Genomic DNA, 17,391 nt, shown 5'->3' with positions numbered 1-17,391 from the left:
TTATCATACAAGTTAAGGCTATGGTCCCACAGAGAGGAAGCCAGGCAGTCAAAATCTGTGGAAACATACAAGTCTGACTGCTTGTGGCCACTAGCAATGAATAATCCTTTCATTTTGATAACCAATATGATTATTGCAATTTAACCCCTTGGTGACCAGGCCTGAAAAGAAAAAAAAAACAATTTGTTTTTTTCCCCCCCTCTGCATCTCAAGAGCCATAACATTTTTATTTTTTCATTAGTGTGGGTGTCTGAGGACTTGCTTGGTGCCCGTATTTTTTTTTTTACATTGTTCATACTACATACAAAAAATCCTGTTAATTACATTATTTAGATTATAGTCACGTGGATACCAAATAGTCATTTTAAATGTGTGCACAACAAAATGTACTTTGCAATAAATGTTGATTTTTAAATTACATTTGCAACTTTTGGGGGATTTTGGGACAATTTAGGACTTAGAGCATAATGTATTAAAAAGTGTTAGCATACTCAAGTATCCCGTGTCCATATAACATAGGCTGCTGTTAGGACAAGACTAGTGTGCCCCAACAGCAGGCTTACCAAGCAGAAAGCCCTGGGGTGTCTCATAGGTCCTCAGGACTGACTGCGGATTGCTCCAGTCAGGTTGCTGGGAGACCCGATTGCAGAGTCAAGTCTCCTTTGATCAAGCCATGGAGTGTAGCATGAGCAACAGTTAACCGCCGGGACCAGAGCTTCTGCCAAGCAGATACTGCACTAACAGCCGGGTCTCAGCGCAGGAACACTGCAGCAGCCTTTAACCGTCCCTCAGCTGCAGTGACACCAAAAAGATGCAAACTGAGGACCTGCACCACAACCTATCAGAAATAGTGGGCAGTCGTTAAGGGGTTAATAATTTAAAGGGGTTTTTCCAGAATCAAATTATTGCTGACCTATTCAAGATAGATGATCAATATCCGATCAGCAGGGGGTAAGATTTCACGGCACCCCACGATCAGTTGTTTCAAGATGCCACTGTGGCCTGGAAAGCGCTGTGGCCTCTTAGGCCAGTGACATTACGTTCATTGGTCACATGGCCTATGATCAGCTCAGGCCAAGTAAAGGGGCCTACGCTGCAACACCAAACACAGCCTCTACACAATGTACAGCGCTATGCTTCAAACAGCTGATCAGTAGCAGTGCCAGAGTCACACACCCATTACCTATCCTGAGGAATCCTCAGAGGATAGATCATCCGTATTCTACTAACGAAAAACCTCTTTAAATGATGCATTTCTCTCCATATTATAAATGTGACCAGTCTGAAAATGGTAATTTAACTTTCTTTGGCGTATAGCTCGCTGGGTTAACCTGCTGTAAACCGCATACAAACAACCTGTAGCAAGGTTGAGTATGTTCACTAGCAGATTGTCTAGGTGCTCAGATCAGTGAGAAGCGCTTTTCTTGTTCACACAGAAACCATACCTTGTTGAATAACTATGGAATCCAGGCGTAGTTTCATCTCCGCTCTCTCCACAATACGCTCTTCTACTGTGTTGTCTGTAATGAATCTAAACACTCGCACAGTTTTCGTCTGCCCAATTCTGTGTGCTCGGTCCTAAAAGATACAAAGCCATTATGTAAAATATCATTTTAATGTCAGAGGGAATTAATTCAGTCAAATGATTATCGCTTTAGACTAAAAATTTGATTTGTCTTTATAGATCATGTTTAAAAGTAACATAAAATGTATGCACCGTGGACACCTTTCAACAGCCTTTCCTGTACAGCCATCTGTGTATATCCAGAGTAGCAGGATTTCTCTTTACTCTGAATCCAATCACAAAACTGCTCTGAGATAGATGGATAGATAGATAGATAGATATCTCTGAATGACTAATAGCTCAAACCCTCAGCTCAATTCTGGTTGATAAGAATTGACCCATGACTGTGTATGAGCTGAGAGAAGTTCAGGAATAAGGGCTATATGTCAAGTTTAGAGCAGTTCTGTGATGGTATTCAGAATAAACAACTCTTTCTGCTCTGCAAATACACGGGAAGTGTATCATCAGAAAATGATATATTGTTTAAATCACATTTTTATGTTAAACTTTATTTTAATTTGCCATATATTAATTTTGACACGTGCCACTAGGTCTAAAATATGTTAAGGCTTCCCATCTTGAAAGCAGCTACATTGGCCAGACATAGTTGACTCATGTTTTTGAATAAGCTGTATTCACAAGTTCCCTCCTGTCTCATGACCCCTTTCTCAGTGTTAAGGTATATGAGCATATACATTGTCGGCAGTCAATTAGAAAAGCGGTAGTAAGAGGTCCCTTATGTTAATAGTATAACGATCAGTTATTCAATACCAGCACAAGACTTTTGTTCTGTTTGTCATAATATTTTCCGGCATTAATACACGCTGTCATCAAGTAGAGAGGAGTACCAATCAGTGGGGGTACGACTAATGGGTACCCCAAAGATCAGTATGGTATCCCATAGAGATGAACAGATTGAGTGTGTACCTGTCCCTCCTTTCAAACAGAGTTTGGTTATAACAGAGTCTGGTTATCAATGGAGGTCTCAATGGTCAGACCACTATTGCATTCCATATCAAGGATAGGGGATATATTTATATCATGACACAAACCCTTTAAATAGCTGATCTGCTTTTATATTATAGCACATAAGACCATGTAATCACTACCACTAAACTAACCCAATGCAGAACACTCAAGCAAAAAACGAGATTTTTGTATAACTTACCAGTAAAATCTCTTTCTCGCTCTTTCCTTGGGGGACACAGAAGACCTTGGGTATAGCTCATCTCCATAGGAGGCGTGACACTAAGTGAAAGCTGTTAAGCCCCTCCTCCACAGCTATACCCTCAGCCTGGAGAGAGAGACTGCCAGTTGCGTGTCCAAGCAGTGAGAAAAGGCAAAGTCCAACAAAGAACCAACAAGCCAACTACCCAACGGGTAACACAAACTCTGAAACCGTGTAGAGAAAAACAATGAATGGGTGGGTGCTGTGTCCCCCAAGGAAAGAGCGAGAAAGAGATTTTACTGGTAAGTTATACAAAAATCTCGTTTTCTCGCCCAGTTTCCTTGGGGGACACAGAAGACCTTGGGACGTTCAAAAGCAGTCCAAAAGGGGAGGGACCACAGCTCCAAGGCGAAGCACCCGAAGGCATCAAGGAACCGCCGCCTGCAGACCCAGGCGGACCAAAGCAGCATACGCCGAAGCCAGAGTATGCACCCTGTAGAACTCTGTAAAGCGTGCAAGGAAGACCTGTGGCCGCCTTGCTCAAATGCATGGCCGAAGCCCAATACCTCCGGCCCAGGAGGCACCGACCGCTCTGGTGAAATGAACGGTGACAGCAAAGGCAGAATCCTGCCCTCGGTGCGGTAACCTCAGCAATAGCCAATCTGATAAAGCGGAGGAAAACGACCCTGGAGTCCGTCAACTCTAAGCGCGGACCTCCAGGAAACCCAAGAGACCGAACGTCGACAAGAGTCGGAGATCTCCAAGTAAAACCGGCAAGGCCCAAACAACGTCCAAATCGGTGAAGTGTTGAAGCGAAAGGCAACACCACCTTCAGAAGGAAGGAACGGGATGTAGAAACAGCCCTGTCCTGGGAAAAGACAGAAGGCTCAGAACAAAAAAAGGGGCCATTCAGGCACCCGTCAGAGACACGACTGATACGGAAACACAACCGTACAGGACAGGCGGGGTAGAGAGAACTTCTGTAACGGCTCCAAGGAAAAGATTGGAGCGCCGAGAGCTCAGTATGTAGTTCCCAGGGCGGTACCGAAGGACAGTACAGAGGAACCCAAGAGCCATTTCAAGTAAGAAGGTCTTGACAGGCCCAGAGGGCCGGGGAACGCTGGAAGAGGAAGAACAGCGCTGACACTTGACACCTCAAGTAAAGGAATCTCAGTCCCAGGTCCAGGCCGGACTGGAAAAAAGACAGAACCATGGGGAGAGAAAAAGTCAGAGTGGGGAATGCACAGCTTCCCACAGAACCCCAGACAAAAAAACCATAAGTCTTACGACAGATCCTGGACGAAAATACAGCCAGGAGCGGACAATAGCGAACCCGCTGGAGTCGCCTGGCAAGCGGGCGAAAACCCAATGTGATCAGGCGCAGACCAGTAACACGGGCAGAAGTCGACAAAACTGGTCCAGTCGGCCCCCGAGCAACGTTGTCCCGTATCCACCCAGTGGGGGAGCAGAAGGACAGACGGAACGGAACCAAAGGGTCCGCCCAGTATCCGCCAGATGCCAGGACAAGACAGGCTAAAGTCCATGCTGATGTAGCCATGTTCTACAGTCCCGGTGTGGGAGATCAAAGGACAATCTGGACCGAAAGGTAGTCCCCCCAAGTTACCGAGAAGGTAAGTCTACAGCAGGACCATTGTCTTAGAATGGACCACGCAATCTGCACTCAGCGGGAGGACAGAACGCGGTAGACTCGGTAAATAGGCACAGCCAATACAGCCAGTGTGAACAAGGGAGACAGAACGAGGCCAAAAGGAACACCGGAACCATCCACATGAACAACCATGCTCTTCCCAGAGGGGAGGACAGTGAAGGAACAGCCTCTGAAGTCTGGCGGGACAGAAGCCACATCGGAGTGATCTGTACCGAGCGGGAGCCAAACAGAGCCAGCGAGATAAGGTAGTCGAGACAGAGGCCGGCATAACACCCTCCAACCGAACGGAGGAGTGGGCAACAGGGAAGCCATAGGACAGCTCAAAAGCAGAACCCTGCTACACTGCGAGATGCCCGGTTCACCGCCTCGCAGAAGGCGAATACCCTGAAGAACCCAAGGTGGAGGTCCTCCGACCTGGGTAATCGAGCACCCAAGAGAATTTGGGTGACCTTCCCGAGAAAAGCAGCCCGCACTTGGTAGCAGATCAGACTGAAGCGTAGAGGCGCCAAGAGGAAGGACTCATACCACACTACATCCGAAGAGGAGGAAATTTGAGCAGGCAAGGGAACCGCAGTCCTGCCAGAGCCAACGAAGAATTCGAGGGGCGCTCCAGACAACAGCACTCTCGACCATGTGACCACTAGCGCAGGGAAGCAATACCGCGGAAGGACGAATGGGCACGCATCTAGGAACCACGAACACTCCCTGGGATGAAGGGCCAACTAAAAGAATGAGTACCACCCAGCTCCGTGCAGCATAGAGCAAGTAGAGCCCGTCCGGGTCAGGTGGACAGAATGAACTCCTTAGAGACGAGTGCAAGGCTTGCGGCAAGCATCGTATCCCAAGAAAACAAAAGTATGCCGCAGGAAGCAGATGAGGCATACGTACGAGCAGCTCGTAAGCAGTGAGAAGGCCAACCCACCTACAGGAGGAGAAGGCATACACGGCCCAAACAACGCACAAGAACGTCCGCTCACTGCAAAAGGTTAATTCAGCGAAAAAGGGGGCTCGCCACAGAGTGCCACAGCATGTACGTAATTGCAAAGTGCAACCTGCAAGGGAGTTATGCACAAGCCTAGTATAGCATGCGATGGAACGCAAGCAGTCCGCCCCGAAAGAGGGGAAATTGTATCTGGCAAACTGCAGTCGGCAAGAGTGCAAAGGCCGGTCCCAAAAGGGAGTGATGCCTAAGGCCGTACCTACTTCAGAGAAGCAGGACATACCATATAATCCAGCAGGAACGCAGGAGGTCCACCTAGTGAAAGGGGAACATGCACAGGGTTATCCTAGCATTAAGTGAGTGTGCAATAATACACCCAACACTGACTTAGCGAGAGTGCAACTACTCTGCCAATGAAGGGGGACATGTACAAGTCCAGCACAGCCATACAAGGACAGCCGTGAATCTCATGAGCGTGCCAAATTCTGCCCATGGAATGTGGGGTGGTCACGCACAAGGCCAGCACCGTATCCAATGGGAGTGCAAGCGTTCCACCCATGTTAGAGGGCCATGCTCATGGCCAGCAAGGTATCCGGTGAGAGTGTAGCATGCCGCCCAGACAAAAAGGGGGGGTAATGCACATGGCCAGCATCTCATCCAGGGAGAGTGCGTGCACCCGCCATGTATGGGAGTCATACACATGGCCAGCAACGTACTGGTGAGAGACAAACACAGTCAGTGAGAATGTATGTATGTCACCTGAGGAAGGAAGGCATGCCCATGGCAGGCAGCGAATCCAGCGAGAGTGCGTACACCGCCCACGGAAGAGGGGTCATGCATATGGCCGACAGCGGATCCAGCGAGAGTGCAAGCACCCCGCCATGTATGGGGTACATGCACATGGCCAGTAACGTACCTGCGAGAAAACACCACAGACAGAGGGATGTATGTATGCTGCCTGAGTCATGCCTATGGCTGGCAGCGAAACCAGTGAGAGTGCAGCATAGTAACATAGTACATAAGTACATCATAGCCCATCAGAGAGAGTGCAGCGTTCCGCCTATGGAAGGGGGTCGTGCACATAGCCAGTACCGTATCCGGTGAGAGTGCAGTATTCCGCCTAAAAAGGGGGGGTCATGCACATGATCGGCAACTAATCCAGTGAGAGCGCTGCCTTCCGCCCATGGAAGGGGGTCACACGCATGGCCGACAACGAATCCAGTGAGAGCGCTGCGTTCCGCCCATGGAAGGGGGTGACGCACATGGCCGGCAGTGAATCCAGCGAGAGTGCAGCGTTCCGCCTAGAGAAGGGGGTCGTGCACATGGCCGGCAGCAAATCCATAGAGAGAGTGCAGCATTCCGCCTATGGAAGGGGGTCGTGCACATGGCCAGCACCGTATCCGGTGAAGGTGCAGTATTCCGCCTAAAAGGGGGTCATGCACATGGCCAGCCGGGAGCCAGGGAGAGTGCAGTATCCCGCCTAGGAGGGGGGGGATGCACATGGCAGGCACCATAACTGGAGAGATGATGAATGCTGCCTACGGAAGGGCCGCATGCACTTGGCCAGCGCCGTATCCTGGAAGAGGGCAGGAAAACCGCCTAAAAGGGGAAATGCCCTAGCAGCGACGCAGGTTGGGAGCGCAACACTATGCCGCCTGTGGAAAGAGGGCATGCAGACATGCAGCACTACTGATGAGGCTGCAGCGTCCTGCGCAGTCCAAAAGAAATCTGTTATTATTATTATATATATATATATATATATATATATTTATTATTATTTCTTTTTTTTTTTTTTTTTTTTTATTAAAAACACAGCCTCTCTGAGGCTAAAGGGTGCCACCATATAGGGGCACAGATAGTCAGGAAAAAGGAAAAAGGGGGGCCAGCCATACCGGCCCATTGGGATCCGGCCTGTACCCAAAGGGTTAACATGGATCCGGCCTGGAGGGCGGCGCTGCGATCCCCTGGGGGCGGAGGAACCTCCCGGCGGGAAAAATTCGCGCCTGGAGAAGTTCCCGCCCCCTCCACCAGAGGCCGGAATTTTGCGGCCTAGTAGGCCGTGAAGCCGGGGACTAAATTTGCGGCGCCCGGTATGTACCGCCAGGACCTGAGGCGGAGTGGCGCATCAAACCGGCCGCGGGTGCCCACCCCGCGGGCCGGTCGGAATTGCGGCCCAGCAGGCCGCGAAGCCTGGGCCAAAATTTGCGGAGCCCCACCGACCGGCACCGACGGTCGGCCGGGGCCTGCTGGGCCTAGAAGTCAAGCCCAAAGCCGGCCGCGGGAGCCCACCCCGCCGGCCGGAGGAGTCAGGGGCCCAGAATGGCGGCTTGCCGGCCGCGGGAGCCCACCCCGCCGGCCGGAAGAGTCAGGGGCCCAGAATGGCGGCTTGCTCGGAATGGCGGCTTGCCGGCCGCGGGAGCCCACCCCGCCGGCCGGAAAAGTCAGGGACCCGGAATGGCGGCCTGGCAGGCCGCGGCGCCCTGCCGCACCGGAATACCAATGTCGGCCGGAGGCGAGGCCTTACTCCACAGCCGTCAGGAGCCTCAGGCCTGGAGCAACACTCCGGTAGGAGATGTAGGGGGGGACCCAGAGACCGGGTGCCTGTGCTGATAAAGAAATAAACTATGTTGCCGCTTCTGTAGCTGGCTGTGGAGACAGCCATTGGCTGCATGTCCCAGGCAGGAAGGGGGCAGAAGGAGATTGCCGCTCTGCGGCACCCCAGGGGCCAGCATAGATCCAGCAGGGGACTAGAGGCCCAATATGGGGGTCAGGCGCGCAGGAGACCAGGGTGGGGGGGTGGGAGACGTAGGGCTGGAGAAGCCAATCTCTTACCACAGCCGTCTTCACCCTCGGTCCATTCCAGCAGGGTCGCCCCTTCAGCTACTGGCACCGTAGTGGCAGGACGCTGGAAGAGGGACTTGGCGTGCGGGCGACCCTTGCGCTGGCGGGATGTAGGGGAGCTGGGCTGCCCTGATCCACCTTGTCTTCTGTGGGGGGAGGCAGCAGTGCGGGTGACCGGCACTGGCGCAGCTCAACCCCGGGAGAACAGAGAGGTCTAGTGCGTCTCTGTTATCCCTGATGATCTGGAACAAAAAGAAAAGAAAAAACTAAAATTTAAACAAGGAGAAACCAGCCCTGCAGAGCAGGGAGTGTCTTGCCTCCTTGGACACTAAGCAAAAAACTGGCAGTCTCTCTCTCCAGGCTGAGGGTATAGCTGTGGAGGAGGGGCTTAACAGCTTTCACTTAGTGTCACGCCTCCTATGGAGATGAGCTATACCCAAGGTCTTCTGTGTCCCCCAAGGAAACTGGGCGAGAAAAAAAAGTTAGCAATCTACTATAAAATTTGGTAAACCTACCATGGCCTGAAGATCTACTTGGGGGTTCCAGTCAGAATCATATATTATGACAACATCAGCTGTAGCGAGGTTAATACCAAGTCCACCAGCACGTGTGCTCAACATAAATAGAAATTTTGTGCTCTCCGGATCATTAAAAGCCAAGATGGATTCCTGCAAGATAAATACAATTAGAGCAAAGTTCTTTAACACAACTATAACAAACTAAAACAAACGGAAATACTAACTTGTCTATCATCGTGCGGCGTTTGTCCATCCAGACGGCAATATTCATAATTTCGCCACATGCAATAATCTTCCAAGATATCCAAGACTCTTGTCATCTGGCTGAATACCAGCACACGAGAACCTATTTAATGGAAATAAAAATAAAAAAAAAATAAAGTCATACAGCACTTATAAAATGTAACAATATCGTAAGGCATGCAGGTTAAAAATGTAACTCCGAAAACCTAGACTTCCATTACATATGCCTGTTTTTTTGTTTTTGTACATTTACATAAAAGGGGTTCACTGAGATTTTTCAACTGATGACCTATCCTCTGAATAAATCATAACCCGATCAGTGGAGGTCCAACACCCGGGATCCCACCGATCAGCTCACAAAGCAACAGCCTTCCCTCAGGTTACAAAGCTCAGCGCCGTACATTGTACATGCTTGGTATCACAGCTCAGCCCTATTCACGTCAATGGGGCTGAGCTGTGCCTAGGTCATGTGACCAATGGACATTACATCATATGGCCAAAACTGAGAAGGCCGCGGCACTACTGTGAGGTATGACATAAGATTTCCTTTAACAATTTTAGTGAAACATCTTGTAGACTATTACTGCACAAAAATAAATAAATAATAATGGAAGCAAAAATAACAGAAAATCTAGTCTAGATAAATGGTGGTGTAGGTGGTCTTGTAGGGGTCTCTGCATATTGGGAGTAACAGCAGAAGTATTGCTTATCAGTAAATCCTACCATACAATTAAAGAGCTCTGTCACCAAGTTCAACCCTATAGCCTATAAGGATTGATAGAGCCGAGTAAGGCTACATGCACACAACCGTATCAGTTTTGCCGTCCAGAAAAAAAATGGATGGCATCCGTTTTTTTTGCGGATCCATTGTAACAAAGCCTAAAATGGACAAGAATAGGATATGTTCTTTATTTTTTGCGGGGCTATGGAACGGACATATTGATGCGGACAGCACACTGTGCTGTCCGCATTTTTTGCGGACCCATTGAAATGAATGGGTCCGCATCCTATTCGCAAAAAAACGGAATGGACACTGAAACAAACAACGTTCGTGTGCATGTAGCCTAAATCAAATATTTTTCCTTTGATTGTCGGTGCCAGGATTCAGGAGAAATTAGCCCTTTTATTTTTTATACAAATGAACTACCGAAGCACCAGGAGGTTGGCTTATGCAGTTTAAGCGCCACTCCAGTGACGGCCAATACAGACAACTCGTGTACCCCCTTCCCCTTAGATTGACAGTGCTAGACTTCATGTCTAGCACTGATTTCTCACACCTGCACATAATCGCTAGCACGGCACATGTGCACCATGTCTTCAGCAAAGAGGATTAGTGCGCACATGCCGTTGATGTCACTTAGCCCCGAAGTGGAGGTGCTTCCTGCTTTATTTGCAGTCGTCTCCACTGCCAGGTTCAGCGACTTTAACGGCACGTGTGCACCTATTATCTTTTCTACTTAGCAAGCGCCATGCTACTGATTGCGTGTGTAGGTTCAATAAATCAGCACTGTCAATCTAAGGGGAGGCGGACATGTTTAATGATGGTGGTGCCTGTATTGAGCAGCAGGGGTGACACTAGAGTGGTGCTCAAACTGCATAAACCCGCCTCCTAGTGCTTCAATCGCATAAAAATAAGTGCCAATTTCCCCTTAACACCAGCACCTACACTTGACAGGTATCGATTTACTCAGCTTCATCAACCACACTAAGCTTTATGCCTGGTTTTATAGGGTTGATCCTGGAGCTACAGCTTAGAGGCTCTATCAACGTTAAGTCAAAAGAAGTTCAGTTACCTTGCTCTTTTAGCTTGGGGAGCAGCTTGTGCAGCACAACCATTTTACCGCTATTAGTAGCTAAGTGCACATCTGTGGTGTACGGAGGACCAGGCTCCGCACCATCAAAAAGGTACGGATGATTGCAACACTTTCTCAACTGCATCAGGATATTCAACAGCCTCATTTTATCAGTCTTCCCTGAGGAGTTCAAAATGTCAATGTCTTTCATTAAAATCTTTGTATACCTAGAAGACAAAACAAAAACTACTGTAAAGTCAATATTTTCAGGATTAATGGAGAAAAATATTTATGAGTAATCAATGTTCACAGGAGTTTACATTGTAAATTAAATTATACACTTTTTTCTGCAAAATGATAAGACACGGGTGGTTGTAGGCGATGACTAGGGATGAGCAAAATGACTTCGGATGAAACAGTATTAGAATGTATTGGCTCCGATGAGCCGAAGTCTCGCAAGACTTCGTGTAATAACTTCATAAATTAATTTGCACTGTAAAAAAACATTTCCCGAACTCATTGAAACCGAATTAGAGTTCGGGGAATTGTTTAATTAAAAAAAAGAATTCTCCACAGGCATCAAGTGATGAAGTAAACGTATACTTACTGCACCCATTTTATCTCCCGTCACCTTACACCTCAGTGCTGCAGCAGCAATGCCATGTCTGTATATACTAGACACTGCTGCAGCTAAATACTCACAGCACATGACTGAGTAAGGAGAACTGAAGCCGTGGATTGTAATTATTGCTGGCTGGGGTGTAATGTTTTATACAATAACCCCTTTAAAGTTGGGAATGCTAGCAGCACGTTTAATGGCCTGCTGACAAATTCCACAGCATGGGTGGAACAGGGTGTGTGTGTGGGGGAGGGGGACATGACATGAGTAAGAAAATTAAATACTGTGTGAATCATATTTTCCAACTTATTAAATAAGAATTTTGGACTCCAGTATCTACAGAAATACAGCGACGACACTTACCGATAACATCCAGCTCTTTATTAAATCAATTAATAGAAGCAGGCACACAGTGCAAGTGTGAAAAGGGGTTATCCAGGAAAGATACTATCCTAAGGATAGCGCATCATTATCACAGTTCCGGCACAGATCAGAGTTCCAGCACCCAAGCAGATCAGTAGTTTCAGGGAGCCGCGGCTCTCACCAGAGCTCTATTGAGAGCGACGGGCTACTGGCAACTTACCAAGCACATCATACATTGTATAGCGCCTGTTCTTGGTATTGTAGCTCAGCTCCATTGGCTTAAATGGGGCCTAGCTGCAACTAGGCCATGTGACCATGTATGGTGATGCACGCCGATTTGATATTGAGGATAGGTCATCAATATTAATTACTAGATAACCCCCGTAATTCCGTCGCGCGCCATTCGTCAGCCCATATTTCCACAGATGTGTGTCAAATGGAACTATGTGCTGAACAGCACTGAACACTGCAACATATCTGTGGGACATATATAATTGTGCCAAAGGTGTGCTTTTGCCCCTTATATTTGAGGTAACTGCAACGGAACTAAATCACTTACCATTCTCTCTGCATCTTACTTAGACCGACATAGATTTTGACTTCCTTCTTTGGGGGGAGACTCTTTTCCACATCAGCTTTTATACGTCGCAGGAGGAACGGCCTCAACACCTACAAATAGGTAGTTCCATATAAAAGAATACCCTACAATGGCTTCATCATTTCATAATCAAGTGTACTGATCAATACTTACCAAATGAAGACGCTCCACCAGTTTTTGATCCCCAAGACAGTTGTTGGTATCAAACCAGGAGTCAAAATCCTATAACCAAAAGTTAAAACAAAATAAGACTCCACTCCAGCGTAGAACATGTTAATCCTTACAGGAACCCTGTCACTTGTATTACACCACTTACCTCTGAAGAGTTAAACACATCTGGCAGCAGAAAATTCAGAAGTGCCCAAAGTTCATGCAAGTTATTCTGAAGAGGGGTCCCTGTTAAGAGGAGACGATTTGTCGTCTTAAATTCTCTCACGATTTCCGACAGCTGAAATAAGACAAAGAAATCATAAATACGAGATAAATTAAATGTGCCACAGTTCTTTAAGGGGAAGAATCGGTCACCACTTTTACCCAGCTGAGTGGCATAAACCCATGACAGATCCTGAGCAGAAGGGGTGACTTAGGCCTCTTTCACACGGGCGTTGCAGGAAAATGTGCGGGTGCGTTACGGGAACACCCGCGATTTTTCCACGCGAGTGCAAAACATTGTAATGCGTTTTGCACGCGCGTGAGAAAAATCGCGCATGTTTGGTACCCAAACCCGAACTGCTTCACAAAAGTTCGGGCTTGGGATCGGTGTTCTGTAGATTGTATTATTTTCCCTTATAACATGGTTATAAGTGAAAATAGCATTCTGAATACAGAATACATAGTAAAACAGCACCTTAGTCCACTTTATCGCGCTGCCCGGCTTCTCGTCTGTCTCCCTTGATGAACAGGACCTGTGGTAAGCATTCATTACAGGAACATGACCTCTGGTGACGTCACTCCGGTCATCACATGATCCATCACCATGGTAAAAGATCATGTGATGATCGGAGTGACGTCACCAGAGGTCCTGTTCCTGTAATGAATGCTCACCACAGGTCCTGTTCAACAAGGGAGACAGACGAGAAGCCGGGCAGCGCGATCAAGTGGACTAAGGTGAGTTAAATTTTTTATTTAATTTTTTTTTTTAACCCCTCCAGCGCTATTTTACTAAGCATTCTGTATTCAGAATGCTATTATTTTCCCTTATAACCATGTTATAAAGGGAAAATAATAATGATCGGGTCTCCATCCCGATCGTCTCCTAGCAACCGTGCGTGAAAATCGCACCGCATCCGCACTTGCGTGAAAATCGCAAGCATCCGCAAGCAACCCCATTAACTTCTATGGGGCCTGCGTTGCGTGAAAAACGCAGAATATAGAGCATGCTGTGATTTTTTCGCAACGCACAAGTGATGCGTGAAAATCACCGCTCATGTGAACAACCCCATAGAAATTGATGGGTCGGTATTCAGTGCGGGTGCAATACGTTCACCTCACGCATCGCATCCGCGCGGAATACTCCCCCGTGTGAAAGGGGCCTTAGGGTACTTTCACACTAGCGTTTTTATTTTCTGGTATTTAGTTCCTTCACGGGGGCTCAATACCAGAAAAAAACAGATCAGTTTTATCCTAATGCATTCTGAATGGAGAGCATTCCGTTCAGGATGCATCAGTTCAGTCACTTTTACTTAAACTGAACACTTGCCGGAATCTGCATTAATTTCCATTGGAATGTATTAGTGCCGCACTTACGGATCCATTCTTCAGGCCCGTGCATGCGCAGACCTTTAAATTTGTGAAAAAAATATATATACCCGATCCGTTTTTCCGGATGACACCAGAGACAGATCCGGTATTTCCACGCATTTGTCAGACGGATGAGCATCCGGATGACAAATGCCATCCGTTTGCGTCCGGATTGCCTGCCGGAATCTGTCACAAGTGTGAAAGTACCCTTAGGCTTAGTTCACATCAGCGTTCAGCCTGTCAGTTATCCTGCTCCGTTATAAGAGCAGGAAAACGGAAATGACTGATGTGGCACATAACAGAGCTGAACGGAGCCTAGGGGCCCATACACTATAATGGGCTCCGTTAGGTTTCTGCTCAGAGTAAGATTTTGTAGCGTAGACAAAAATTGTGCACGCCGGACTTTTGTCTCCACTTCAAAAATCTTTCTCCGAGCGGAAACCATTATAGTCTATGGGGGCCCGTAGGCTCAGTAATGTGCCGAATCAGTCCTTTCTGCTCCCCCGCTCCTATAACGGTGTGAACGCAGCCTTAAGTGATACAACTGGGTCAGTTCAAGTAAAACTGTACTTAACAGCTCAAGTTGTGCTCTGCAATTTGCTTAAGACTCTACAAGGTGTCAGCACTGGAGCAGCTCAGTATATGTGTCACCAGTTTATGCTACCCTTATGTTATACACATTCTGCAAACTTTTTGACAAACCTTAGATTTTTCATTCTTGATTCTGTGTGCTTCATCAATAACCAAGTATCGCCAGTTAAACTTCTTGAACACAGACTTCTCCTTAATAAGCATTTCATATGATGTCACACAAACATCCCATTCCCCGGGCAAAAGAACATCACGAATAAAGGTCACCTTAGAGGAAAAAAATAAATAAAAATACATGTTTTATACAGCAGGTAAGAGAAACACATCATGCAGTTTACTCTAATTTCTGTGTCCTCCTCACTGAGACAGAAGGACATGCTCAGTTACATCCCTCAACTGACACCAGCTGGAGCAGACAGGACACGTCCTCTGAATAAGGACACCCCCCCCCCCCTAAGCTGTCAGTTTGAAATAAAAGCAGAACAATTAGAGCAATGAATGGGGAGATCTCTGGGCTTGTTCTATCTTTGTTGGAGGTTTTCATGTACTACATCATGTATCACTTTCTACATCAACCATGGGATAACCCCTTTAACAAAAATTAGACTTACTCTTTGATCCTTGTCACCAATAAGGCAGATTGCACGGAGGGAGGGCACCCATCTTTTGAATTCAGCCATCCAATTGTGCAAGGTAGACTTAGGAACCAACACCATATGTGGTCCAGGAATGCTCCTGTAGTGTTTCATATACCCAAGAAGACTAATTGTCTGCAGAGTCTTGCCGAGACCCTAAGAACACACAAAACAAAAATATATATTTTTTATCATTTACAAAGCACAACGTCATTAGTAAAATCAGTAGTGTGAGCTCACAATTTTCATAGTAGGTTATACTTACCCCGCTCCCTGGCAACCGAGTCGCTTCCGATACCCGCACGGCCGCCGATGCATCTCCCCGTCGCGTGGATCAAAACATCCAGCCACGGGGGAAGGCTGACAAGCCAATAGCAGATCGTGACTGCAAAAGCTGTGCAGGGATCAGAAGCAATGCGGGTGCCAGGTAAGTGTAACCTATATGAGGGGCCCAGGCATTAGAGGGGTTGGATAACCCCTTTAAGATGCGGATACAGTAGAGCTGAGGCAGAACGAAGTAGAGTAGAAAGCCATGTATTCTCAGCAGTATCGTCAACCTCAAATGCTGCAGTAGCTACTTACTGTGGCATTTAAGGAGGGTTCAACTACAGGGATCAGAGATAGCTCCCTAATGGTTGCAACTCCATGATCTCGTGGGGAAACTGAACAGTGCCCACAAAATAGTCATGCTCGATATATCTGTTGTGATGGAGAAAAATAGCACCCAATCATTACACAATAGTTTGTGGTTAAAGCAAAATGTGACATACCATTTCATCAGCCAGTATGCCATTAATGCCATTCTCGTACAAGGATACAAGCCAGTTCAAGCCTCTGACCTGGTAATCTCTTAACGTACCACCTTTAACATCTGGGAGGGGGTGGGGAGAAAAAGAAAGAAAGAAAACGTTGATACTGTACATGATAATGTATAATACTAAAGGCTGGTCTTTTCATAGAAGCATGGAAGAATGACAGCTGAAAGACTCTGCATGGTCCACCTAGTCTGCCCTTATATTTTTTCCTCTTACGATTGACATGTTTCTCCCCAGTATCTTTAAATTCACTTACTGTAGGTAAGTTTTCCTGCCACATCTGCTAGAAGTTTGTTTCAAGCATCTAATACTCTTCATGAAATAATTAACCTGCTGGTAATCTAGAACTACTTCACCTTACCACTAGTTTTGATAACAAAAGTTGCAGATATCCATTTAACTTTTCAAACACATCTTGCATAGCAAAGTAAGCTCTAGAACTTGCAGCAACAATGTCAGTACCACATCCCATCATGCTCTGGATTAAGTACACTGAGGAAAGTATAAGGCCAGGACTACACTGACCCTTTTTAGCTCCATTGGTTGATTTTTAACTATGGATCTACATTTGCTGTCCAAAGAAATACAGAGACTTGCATGCAATCTAAAAAATTAATTTAAGTTTAACCACTTCCCATCTGGGCCATTTGCCCCCTTCCTGACCAGGCCAAATTTTGCAAAACTGACATCTCACTTTATGTGGTAATAACTTTGGAACGCCTTTATTTATCCAAGTCATTCAGAGATTGTTTTCTCGTGACACATTGTACTTCATGATAGTCATAAATTTGAGTCAAAATATTTCACCTTTATTTATGAAAAAAACCCAAATTTACCCAAAAATTTGAAAAATTTGCAATTTTCTAAATTTCAATTTCTCTGCTTTTAAAACAGAAAGTGATACCTCATAAAATATTTATTATTTAACATTCCCCATATGTCTACTTTATGTTGTCCTCATTTTGGAAAAGTCATTTTATTTTTTAGGACGTTAGAAGGCTTAGAAGTTTAGAAGCAATTCTTCTAATTTATAAGAAAATTGCCAAAACCCACTTTATAAGGACCAGTTCAGGTCTGAAGTCACTTTGTGGGGCCTACATAGTGGATACCCCCATAAATGACCCCATTGTAGAAACTACACCCCTCAAGGTATTCAAAACCGATTTTACAAACTTTGTTAACCCTTTAGGCGTTCCACAAGAATTAAAGGAAAATGGAGATCAAATTTTTAAACTTCACTTTTTTGGCAGATTTTCCATTTTAATCAATTTTTTTCTTTAACACATCGATGGTT

At 46.5% G+C, this 17,391-nt stretch overlaps 1 protein-coding gene across 2 annotated transcripts in view; it reads right to left on the bottom strand.

Moving 5' to 3' along the window:
• The window catches only part of SMARCA5 (SWI/SNF related, matrix associated, actin dependent regulator of chromatin, subfamily a, member 5), a 38,014-nt gene that overhangs the window by 6,090 nt on the left and 14,533 nt on the right, over positions 1 to 17,391 (bottom strand). For both annotated transcript variants that reach the window (XM_040418502.1, XM_040418501.1), the window contains 10 exons: positions 16,053 to 16,153; positions 15,259 to 15,438; positions 14,759 to 14,914; positions 12,633 to 12,764; positions 12,470 to 12,538; positions 12,278 to 12,387; positions 10,737 to 10,963; positions 8,925 to 9,046; positions 8,698 to 8,850; positions 1,446 to 1,578 (listed from right to left, as the gene is read on the bottom strand). In XM_040418502.1, the coding sequence (XP_040274436.1) occupies positions 1,446 to 1,578; positions 8,698 to 8,850; positions 8,925 to 9,046; positions 10,737 to 10,963; positions 12,278 to 12,387; positions 12,470 to 12,538; positions 12,633 to 12,764; positions 14,759 to 14,914; positions 15,259 to 15,438; positions 16,053 to 16,153 (1,383 nt within the window). The remainder of the gene's footprint in view (positions 1 to 1,445; positions 1,579 to 8,697; positions 8,851 to 8,924; positions 9,047 to 10,736; positions 10,964 to 12,277; positions 12,388 to 12,469; positions 12,539 to 12,632; positions 12,765 to 14,758; positions 14,915 to 15,258; positions 15,439 to 16,052; positions 16,154 to 17,391) is intronic.

This window comes from Bufo bufo, chromosome 2, assembly GCF_905171765.1.
Source record: "Bufo bufo chromosome 2, aBufBuf1.1, whole genome shotgun sequence".
Taxonomy (NCBI): Eukaryota; Metazoa; Chordata; class Amphibia; order Anura; family Bufonidae; genus Bufo; species Bufo bufo.
This window is presented reverse-complemented; position numbering and strand designations above follow the sequence as displayed.